Source organism: Triticum dicoccoides, chromosome 2B (assembly GCF_002162155.2).
Source record: "Triticum dicoccoides isolate Atlit2015 ecotype Zavitan chromosome 2B, WEW_v2.0, whole genome shotgun sequence".
Taxonomy (NCBI): Eukaryota; Viridiplantae; Streptophyta; class Magnoliopsida; order Poales; family Poaceae; genus Triticum; species Triticum dicoccoides.
Window position 1 is genome coordinate 820776981 of NC_041383.1, and position 11594 is coordinate 820788574.

General features: G+C 49.5%; 1 protein-coding gene across 1 annotated transcript; it reads right to left on the minus strand.

Annotated features, from left to right (window-relative positions):
* Positions 1–311: 311 nt before the first annotated feature.
* On the minus strand, positions 312–10806 carry LOC119369016 (putative disease resistance protein RGA1). Its single transcript, XM_037634092.1, has 4 exons — positions 10509–10806; positions 8921–10105; positions 737–2656; positions 312–444 (listed from the first exon to the last, which is right to left on the minus strand). The coding sequence occupies exons 1-4, from the start codon at positions 10794–10796 to the stop codon at positions 433–435; spliced, it is 3405 nt and encodes a 1134-aa protein (XP_037489989.1). The 5' UTR covers positions 10797–10806; the 3' UTR covers positions 312–432.
* Between the last annotated feature and the right edge of the window lie 788 nt (positions 10807–11594).

Consider the following 11594-nt stretch of genomic DNA (forward strand, 5'->3'; position numbering starts at 1 on the left):
CGTTGGGATTGAAGTGGAGCTTGGCTGCTTGGGGCCGCGGCGTGAGGTGAGATTGCTAGGCGGCGGCGTTTTCTCTCGATAGCGATGGCAGATTCCAGATACAAACGAAGAGTTGAGTTTTAATGTGAAAATTAGGGACTAAACTACCCTCAAGAAATCAATGGTGAGATTAGATATATACTGCTCCCTTCTCCTAGCAGTATAGGGTACCATAAAAAAGCTCATCAAAAAATGTCTTTATTCTGATATGGAAGGAGTACATACGAAATAAACAAACACAACGGCTGCAGACCAGACATCACGGCATTTAGTGCAAATGTGCAATGAGAACAGAACCAAACAATGAGGGTGGAAAGTAGGAGCATCAGTTTTCCTCTTCAGGGCTGGAACCTTTTGTGCAATCCTAGATAGAAACTTCTCTCTGTACTTGCTTCAACGAAATACCTGTAAATGAGAGAAATAGAAACTTTTACATTATAAAGTACGGATCTCAAAGCACTTGAAGCGTGCCGACTAGGGTGACCCCAACGTCACAACACACCAAAACCAAATTACATATATTAATATAGGCGTTTTTTCTTGCAAGGAATATATCATATGAAGCACATGCTTTCTATTTTGTGAGAGAAGTGGAAACATAATGTATTTATGTATTAATATTGGGAAAAGAAAAAGGAGTAGCCATAAAAATAATAAGATCGATACAAAAGATAGTGTGACCGGACAGGACAAGTACCTTAACAATTTCTATGTGAGCGAGCTTCGTCTTGTTCTCCTCCGATTTGCACCACTGCTTCAAATCAGGGCATTCGTCAATCTCAAGTAATTGGAGCTTGGTGAGTTGTTGTATGCCGTCCGGCAAAGACCTGATGCCTTCACAATCTCGGATGAAAAGGTCCTCGAGACCGGTTAAGTCCATGACCCAATGCGGCAATGATGAGATGTTGCACCTCTCTATTCGCAGAACAGTGAGAGAGGACAGATGTAGGATGATGTCAGGGGAGACAGTCAGGTCAGCACAACTATGGATACTTAAAGCATAGATGCCAGAAAGGTGGCGAAGCAGTCTCCACTGCTGCATGGGCAGCGCACTGTCTCTTACCCGCAGAATAGTTATAGTAGTTAATACGGAAGAAGATGAAGAAGAAGAGGAGGAGGAGGAAGCACCGGTGCCTGACATTTTACACTCACCCCATGATGAAAGCACATTATCACTCCTTCTTATCTCCAATCTGTCAAGTGCTCTAGGAAGAAGTGGCCCCATCCTCAACTTGGGGCAATCATGTATGATCAACCAAGCAGACATGCCACCGGAGTCTGACACACTCAACTCTTCTAGATGTTCCATACCGGTTAGTGTCACCAAATTCTGTTGGCTGACCCATGTTGGCAAGCTGACGCCATTATAACCATCTATCACCAAGTCGTCTAAACTTCTCGGTGGCACTAGTTTCTCCAACAACACTTTATCATCCACAAACCTGTCAGCACCGTCAGTCCACGACAATTTCAATTTTTTGAGATTGTTTTTTTCCATCAACTTTATACTATGAGCCTCTTCTGCAGACTTCACATTTTCAAGCCAGACTATATGCAGCTCCTCAGGATTCGTGTCCTTTAAGCAGACAAGATTACTGCTTGATTCACCTTCTCTAACGCACACCTGAAAAAGTGGTAATGATACAAAACTGGTACTAGGATGAGATGCAGGTATTTCAACAAGACTATAGCAGGACTCTAAATATAGCGTCTTCAAACTATCAATTCTACATATACTTTCTGGTATCATCTGAATGTTCATGCAGCACGAGAGGTCCAGTGTGTGCAGCCTTTTCAGGTTATAAAAACTTTCTGGTAGAGAAGTAATACCATTATTACGAGACAAGTCCAAATGCTCCAGTTTGGAAAGGGCACTGATACAGTCCATCCGATTTTCACCTTGTCGAAAGCAGTAACTTAGATTTAAGTATTGTAGACAAGAAAGGTCATCTAGAGATTCTGGTAGCGGTCCGCTACGATACAAGTAAGACAAGTTCAGATATTGCAGGTCCTTGAGGCTCCACATAAAGTTCCATATATTTTCCAAAGCAGAGCATTCTGACAAATCAAGATGGACCAATTTTTTTAGCTTCCCGAATGATTCTGGCAGTACTTTAATGCTCCTACAGTGTGACAAATCAAGATAAATCAGACCCTCCATTTCTCCGATTGACTCTGGCAGTGCAGATAGAGAAGATTCTCGAAGACTGAGATAAAGCAATTTTGACAGCCTAGTGATACTATCCGGAATAACTTCATTTCGTACTCTTGGAGCATTAAGATACCTCAGCTGCTTCAATCGGCCAATTGAGTCTGTCAATTCATGGATGAAGCACTCGCTCAAGTCCAACACACGCAGGGATTTAGTAGTGGCAAATGCAGCATCATCATGTCGAATTTCAGCCGAACCCATAAAACGGAGTGCCCTTATCCTCGGTGAGTCCAATAGCTTGCTACAATCATTGAGCAGTGCATAGTGGCAGCGGTTTCCCACAATGTTGCCATCATTGCCAGCGAGAAGAATTTCGTCATCCATCACCGACCTTGCTAGATCATGCACCAAGTCGTGCATGGTGAACCCTGTAACATCGGCAGGGCCATGGCGGAATCTTGCAATCTGAAACAAAAGCCATTGGCAGTGTTAGATTTTTATATTTCAAGCGTTCGATGCACTAACAAATTTAGCAGCGACAGGTAGCATATACTATGTTGGGACATATCTAGATAGCTCTATTTCTCTCGCTCGCACGAACGAAGGTGAAAGATGGAGCACACGATTTTACTGACGCACAAATGCCTCGGCCGCACGAACGGTCTCACTTTACTGGGCACATATCCAGGCGCGGCAACGCACCGCAGCCTATCCAGAGGAGCTCTCTCTCACATCCGACCGGGGGCACACCACGGTCACGGCGAAGACTACCTCATCTCTGGACCCTAGGCTTGGGCTCATACCGACATACTTCGATCAGTACATGAGGAGGGTCTTTAGAGCATCTCCAGCCGTTGGCCCCCCAGGGGGCGCCTAAAATCGCCGCCTGGGGGTGACCCGGCGCAAAAAGTGGGCCTGGGGGCGAGTTGGCCCCCAGCCGCCACCCTCAGGGCCGGCCCCAGGCGTGGGAAAAAAATTTAGACAAACTTGGGCTGAAACACGTCAATTTTCGGCAAACTTGGGCTTTTATATTCGCAAACTTGGGCTAAAACACGCCATTACATATAAAAACTAGTCAAAAAAAAACTTGCTGAAGGCCGAGAAGTCGCCGTCCTTGCCGCCATCGTCGGCTTTCTCCTCATTGACTCGGGCGCCCCTGCTGGAGCCCTCCCCGGCTGGTGGCGGCGGCGGCGGCGCATCGTCGTCGTCGTCGCTGTCGTCGATGATGACGACGCCGCCTTCGTCGCGGCCTCGGCGGCGCTGCGCGAAGCGCTGCAGGGCGGCGCACTGGCGCTCCCTCGCCATCTTCAGGGAGTCTTGGCGTGCCCATTCAAGGGCCGCGTCGTTGTCGAGCTCGACCTCGCCGTGCTCCGTCTTCACCGGCGCGAGGCCCGGCTCCGTCTTCAGCTTGACGAAGCGCGGGGGAGGAGCCGACGAGGAGGCGCGCCGGCCGCCCTCGCTGATGACGATGCCGGTGCTGCGTGTACGCCGGCCAAGTGGCGTCTCCGCCGCGGGCTCGGCCTTGACGCCGAGCAGCGATGGAGTGCCGGAGGATTGGGAGGAAGAACGCGACGAGGAAGAAGAGGAGGAGGAGCCGAACCTCCTTGGCGCCCATTGCCCGTCGCGTCGGCGGTGCGCCGGGGCGGCCGTCCTCGCCGGGGGGTATGCCAACGGTGGGTTGTTGCCGCCCTCGATGTGCGTCAGCACGCCGTCGAGGGTGCGGACAGGGACGCCCCACCAGAGGTGGCGCCCCTCGCTGTTCTTCAGGCCGCCGACCACCGGCGCCCCATTGGTGGACGCCAGCCGCTGCTGCTGGCGGCGCTCGAAGTACGTCGCCCAAGCCGCGGTGTTGTCGGCGGCGTACTGGGGGAGGGAGAGCTTGGCGTCGGTGAGGGAGGCACGCGTCGGCGAAGTACGATGGCTTGGTGACGGCGTCGGGCAACGGGGGAATGGGCACTCCCCCATTGCTGAGCCTCCAGCCCGTCGGCCCGGCGCGCATGTCCGGCGGCGCCGGGATGTTCGCCTGGAACAGGAGCCAGGACTCCTGTTCGCAGAGCGAACGGCGGCCGAAGCCGTTGGCCGCCGCCTCGTCTCTGGGGAAACGCTCGGCCATCGTGGAGAGGAGTGGCTGGGGAGAACAGATCGGCGGGAGAGGGAGGGCTGGGGCGGGGAGAAGAGCTCGGCGGCGGCGCTCGGGAGAGGTGGAGAGGTAGCACTCAACGCAGGCGAGCGAGACCATATACAGCCGCGCCGCGTCCGTGTGTACGCGTCCGAGGGAGGGGAGGCGTCGGCGCGCGTCGGCACGCCGCCCCGTGACGCGCCGCCCGTGAGGAATCAATGGCAAAGCTGACCGGCGGCAGCCTTGCCATTGATTTCCTACGGGAAACCGAGGCGTCTGGAGAAGACGAGGCGCGGTGTCGCTGACGCAGCTGGCCCACGGCGCTTTCACGCCAAAAACGATTTGCCCGGCGCCCCCGAGCGGTCCCCAGCGCGCCTGGTTCGGGTTGGGTTCGCCGGCGCCAATTTCGGCCCGGGCCGGCGAAAAATGAGCCTCCGAGGATGCGACTGGACCGATTTTTTAGCGCCGGCGGCTGAAAAATCACCGGGATGCCTTGCTGGGGCACGGCTGGAGATGCTCTTATACCCGCTGGCTCACACAGGCGCACGCACACACGACTCAGCTACGGCCGCTCCACTCGACCAGCTTCTCTCGCACATGCTGGCCACGACTCGGCGGCCACGATCCGCACCGCAAGGACGTGCCAAACGAACTGACTAGCCGAGGCACACGCACACATGCATGGCCTATCCACCACGCTGACGAGCAACTAACTCAGGGCATGTACATTGGTTTAGATACCCGCCGTCTGTAGCAATCGTCCACGTCAGTTGTAAATAGCCATAAAAACGACCTCTACAATGGGCAGTCTATTTGGCTATCTGTAACACCCAAAAATTAGGAAATATTGATGATAAAAAAATACGACGGTTAGGCGGAGCGAACAAGTCGCTACAGTCGCGTGAGGATACAACGGGGATAGGCTATCGGTAGCTAGCGATTTTCCTGGCGTATCGACCGTCTGCCAAATTATAGACAGACTCCTGCCCTCTCCTCCCTCTCTCTCCTCCACGTTAAAAAATATCCAACGTGGCAAGCGTTACAAACGGCTGAGTGGACGCTGCTGTACATGCCCTCATGCATGCCGCTAACCACTAGTCTAATCAAGATTACTACTAACATAATAGACAAAATTAAGCTACGATAATCCCCAGCTCTACATCAAGACGATGCATGTAATCGTACATTAAGGCCATCTCCAACACTGACCCTCAAACTGTCCGGACGGCCATCCAACGCGGGCCAGTAACGGTCCGCTGGGCGGTCCTAGCATACTTTCTTCCTCAAACCGGAGACAAACGTGGGGCATTTTGCGAGCGTCCGGACCACCCCCATGCCCGCGTCTGACTGCCTTGGCCCAACAATAATCCCTCCGTCGCCCGCGCGCGCTTCCCACGCTCCATCACTCCAGAGCCAGAGCAGATGCGACCTCTCACTGGCGCTAACATTGAAGCAGGGAGTCGGCCAAGAGAGTGTCGCTTCCTGGTGCAGGCGACTGCTCCGCATTCAAACGACACCACAGCCTTCTGTCCGTCCATCTGCCGCCCACATTAAAGACATGTTGTTGCCGAGGAACCTACTCCGGCACCACTACTCCGTCTCTCTTCCACCTACCTTTGCCTCCTCGTCCGCTATATAAACTGCAACCCTAGCCATAGCCGCATTCATCCTCCCCCGGTCCCTTTCGCCTCTTCCGCACAACTCCCACCATGGCCTCCTGGCGTGCCAAAGCACTCTAGGAGAGACTGTAGCTGGAGTAGAAGAAGGAGATGGTTGTCATTACTGTCGGCTGCCAGGCTAGTAGGCAGCCGGAGGCCGACGATGCACCAATGGAGGACGCTGCCAACGACAAGCCGGCGCCATCCTCGTCGGCAGCGCCACCCTCAATGGTTCATTTCATCATGAACATCGACGAGGTCCGTGCCCATTACATGGACATGGTGCGGGAGGAGCGGGAGAGGAAGTTTCGGGAGGCGCAGGCCGACGCGGCCTAAAACCTCCAGCTCCTCTAGGAGCACCAGTAGGCGAAGGAGGGGCTCAACGCCAGCAGGGAGATCGTGCCTGATGCAGACGTGGCAGAACTGCTCGAGTAATACCGCTCCGGCCGCCAGATCCGCCTCAACCGATGGCAATACCTTCCGGCGTCAGGCGGACTGGAGGCCGCCTACAAGGAGTTCGACGAGGCCTTGGACGAGGTGTGGGACAAGATCGCCGGCTCCCACCCCTTCCCCTGGAGCACAAAGTCAGCACGTCCGCGGGCACCGCCGACAGCGAGGAAGAGTAGTGCACGGCAGGTTGCCACCACTCAGTTCCCAAGAAGGCCATCGCTCCTCCACTCCCGTTGTAGCCGAGCTGGGTTGGTTGAACCTCGTCGGCCAATTAGCCCCTTGGCGGCAACGCGGAGGCGTACTGCTTCACTTCCCGGGGCTCCGGAGGCGGAAGTTACGGAGGCGGAACTGGAGAGCGCCGAAGGTGAACTAGAAAAGGCAAAGCTTCAGTTCTCGGGGCTCATGGCCGGCCACGGGGAACAAGCACCGCTTTTAGTTGAAGTATGTATGAAATAAATGTAATGAATTCTGTCATGTTTATATGAAATCCCACGTGTTTGCATTAATGTAGTCCAGTTTACATGAAATTCGGCCGTGTTTGCACGAATTGCATCCTGTTAGTTTGGATAGTAGTTGAAATGTATGCGGATAGCATTGGATTGCTGCATCCTACATCCGTGTCCACGGACGGGTGTAGGAGGAAATTTGAGGGCTGCTATTGGAGATCCCCTAAGAATGAAAAATTCAGCAGCCGGACAATATTGACCCGGAAATAAAGCAAAAATAAACCCAAGGCTGCATTCCTTGCGAAAGTAACTCCAGTAGATAGCCACTAACCCTACGTTAAAACACGACATCAATACAAAAAATACACAACTCGTAGGCTACACCTTCAAGAAGGAATCATTGCACGTGCCCCGATTAAGGCGAATCCAACACAAGGTTGATCCCAACCCCGAAGCCCAACTTCAACCCACTACCTTCAGCAAGGACAGGACGCACACACGCGTTGACATAGCCTGATCACAGATTTTATGTTTTCATTGGAGTGCGTAAGGTCGTCGTTAAAGCCGCATGTACCATCATCTCTTATCCGACTACTGACACCTCGATAACCGGATACCTCGGGAGAAGACACTAGAAGACAGACGTCTCATATTGCCTGCCTCCCGTTACTATCGCACCACCTTTAATCTAGCATCACCAAGCTAGATATGAGACCTCTGCTAGAGCCTCTGTGCAGCACATGCCGGTAGCAAGAATCACCCGACGTCCCCACATGAGACGTCGTGCGTAGTATCCGCTGAAGGCTTCACCTGCTAGTGAGAGGCACTGCTTGACGACTTCCCATACTGCCACTAGCCTCAGAAAGGTCATCGGCACCTCGAGATCCAAACTCCGAGTCGCCACACAACCATGGAGTCCACCGCCGTTGAAGAACAGGGCTTGCCGCCCCCGATTCAGGGCGCTACAGGGGCTGAGTCAGGGGCTGTATATATATAGCACAAGCATCGACCGACTCAAACCTATCTTGACCTACTCTGACTAGGACACGCTCTAAATCAGCTCTTTTTTTTAGAATCGGTCTAACTCAGCTTTTTTTTTTTGAGAATCGGCCTAACTCAGCTTTATTGGAATGACTCGTACAATACGACTAGGACTCCTAATAAAACTACCACGTATGCATCTTAGCCAGACTGTTACTTGTGATTTTCCTAATCTAATTAACTCCTAATCAGACTAGTATCTCTAATCAAGATTACTCTAGCTGGGAAGGCCCCGGCGGCAGCTAAGGTTTTCCCTCCTATCGCTCGTGGGGGCATAAAAGCAAAGAAGATAAAATGCCGTTTGTATAAAAGTGCATCTCAAGTGATAGTTGTGCATGGTTAAATAACAATAATGCTAAACGTATAAAGAACTACACACATTTACACGATGACTAGGACTTTTTTTTCTCTCTAACTAACCCCTCCCCCTGATTTTTCATGAGGGTCGGCCCTTCTTTCCCTTAATCTTCAATCAAAATCCACTTGCCTGTAAAACCCCTGTAAACCTATGTATGTATAGCATTATTCGTTATATAATATACGTCTATGTACTTTTTATTTAGTCAATAAAAACTTATTGTACTAATGAATGATGCTAGTTGACGTATGCTGAAATGCCCCGCAGCCCATTATGCAAAATAGCAAAGTTTAGCTTTGCCTTTCATGCATCAAAACTGAAAATATGACTCTTACTTATATAAGATTTAATAATGCATCAAAATTGAGGATTACTTTTTCCCCTCCAGCCATTACTTTCATATAAGATTATTTTTTCTTTTACTAGAATACAAGAATAAAATAAGTTGTCAAAATAATCAGGGATGACCTCCGGTGCGCTTTTATGTTTGGGTATATGATTATATGGGGTGCGTCGTGGTGTGTGCATGAGCAACTGAAATTTTCTAACAAGTTACAAGTATAAGTTGAGTATGTTGTAAAATGCATTAACCACTGAAAGATTGGATAAACATGTGCACCGCATAAACAAGCATCGTATGAACTCCCACTCAATTACCTTCGAATGTTCAAGGAAGGAAAGCTTCAAAAGCTGAGTAATGTACATCTCGCCGAGCTCCCAAGCGGTGAATGTTAGTGTTGCCCCAATAAAAGAAAGAGAAATCCACTGGTGAATTAGATCACCTTTAGATATCTTGCATCCTTTTGGAAAGATTGCCCAATAGGCAAAGCAGAGCTTCAAATAGCGAGGCATAAAAGTATAGCTTAACCTCAAGGATGCAAGCACTGGTGTTGCAGCTTTATCTTTTGGGTCTGAAGAAGAAGTAGATACTTTCCAGATATCACTGTCTCTCACTTTCTTCCACTGATTATAACTCATAGTTTCCAAAATGGGTCCAACTGATTGAGCTGCTAAAGCCACACCCGCACACTTCGCTGCAATGGCTTCCCCTATATGCTTCAACTGTTCTTTGTCATCTCTAGATTTAAACCCACTTTTTTCTTTAATTATAGTCCAGCACATCTCATCCGTCAGTGATGCTAGCTCATGCGGGGGAATGGTCAATTTTTTTGTTTGACTATGAATGGCCGAAATTTTCCTTGCAATCACCTCATTGCGTGTGGTTGCTATAACAACCACCTTGCTACCCATTCCAGCCTTAAGCATGGCAATTAGACTATCCAATTGGGAATCATCCTCCGCCCACAAATCATCTAGAATAATAAGAATCTTCTTATTGGCGAGTAGCTTTGCAAGTGATCTGTGTATCATATGCTTTTCAGTGTACAGACTCTCATTCTCTGACAATTGACTTATTAAAGAATTGCCAATTTTGTTCAAATCAAATGTCTCGGACACATAAATCCATACCCGGACATAGTCTTCAAATTTTGTTTTATTATTGTAAATCATTTTCGCCAAGGTTGTCTTGCCAAGGCCTCCAATGCCGTGTATAGCAAGGACAATGAGTTCTTCTATTATGCTCTCAGATAAAGAAACCCATATTTTATTTTCCTCTTCGGTCCTCCCAATGACTGATGCCTCCATGGTTGATGATGTTTCACGCATTTGTATCAGATTCGGTTCATCGGCATTAGTTGCCGGCACTAACATGAATTTCTGGTATTGGTCTGTGATCCCTTGCAGTTCCTCTCTCATAGTCTTCATCTTGTTAGCCATTGTGAACTTGGGCCCGATTGTGAAACAAGGCATCATAACTGCTAGATGTTTCTTGATGGAGAGCTGCAAGAGATCGTCAGCTTAATTGTTAGTCATTGGCGAAATGGTTGGTGATATTAGGAAAAAGTCCATTTTTAGCCAGAAAGTTTGATGCATTTTGCTGACTTGCCTAACATATAAATTCTAGATTTGATTCTGAACATTCTCATGCTGGTCATTAATTTTGGACTTTATGGTTGACTGGTATTTTTTGTTCAAATGTAGATGAGCTCAACTTCGTCTATTTAAAATTTGTATTCACTAAAATACTTAGAAATGAAAATAGAACCTGGTCAAAGTATGCATCTTTTTCTCTAGCACCGGCAAATCTTCTATTCACACAAATATTTAATTTTGGACTCTATTTTTCCTTAATAAAGCTTAATGCAGAGTATTATCGCAAAAAAAGAGGATGGTTCAGAGTTACCTTGCGTGTTGGCTCAGCCTCAGTTCCCACTTCAAAATCATCAATCATGTCGGAGATGCCATACATGGCGTCCTTGAGACGATTGAGCCACAAACGCATGGAATTGTTGGTGTTGGCGTGCTCAGCGTCCTTGAGAAGCGCCTCAATGGACTCGAGGGTAGCCTTCATCTCCTTGAGGTCCTTGTCCAAGTTGAGCTGCAGCTTGATCTGACCTCCCACCAACGAACCAATCTGCTGCACCACCTCCTTCAAAAGTGCAGCGGCAATCATGGCCCCGATGCCCACCATGGCTCCTGCTTGAGCTGCTCGCGATTCTCTCTTGCCGATGTGTGGGATGCACAAAAGAGGGGTGGGGGGGATGGGTATACGACCTTTGTGGTGGCGTGCTCGACTCGATCTTATCGCCACAGCAATTGCCAAGAAGTTTCCTTGGCTTCCTAGCTAGGCATCTTCCTAAAGATTTCTTTGGCTTGATTCCTGTGAGCTATGCTTTGTCTTGTAGTTAATTGGACAATATACTCCGTATTTGATAACTTACAATAAGGTGATTCTGGATCTTGGTTTGATGCTATAGGTGCAATGCTTAGTGGTTGGTTTCTACGCCAGTTTTTTGTTTGGTTAGGTGCAGTGGATGCGTTACGTACAAGACTAATTTACTACGAGGCCTAAATTAATTAAGCACTAAACAAACTCTCTGCTGTTGGTACAAGACTTGGTTAGGTACTGCGTGAGGCAAAGAAAAAAAAGAGAGGTGAAAACAGAACAGAGAAGGGAGATTGTGGGAAGGGAACGAGTTACTACCTTTACCAACTCTGCCGTTGTTGTAGCCCGCCGCCGCCAACGACATGGAGAGAGTGACGGCTTGCCGGGAAGCGGTGGTGGTGAGATTCATGAGACTCACTTCGCCGGCTAGGAGCTGCCATCGTGAGGGGTGCGGCGGGGCTTGTGATGGATAATCTGCTCACACAGCTTCAGACTTAGCAAAATTTCAGTTCTCTGAATAATTCTGACCGTTAGCGTGTGTCTGTGCACGTACGGTTCAGTTAGCATTCTTTCCTTCAGTTAGTTAGCTAGTATTCAGCTCGC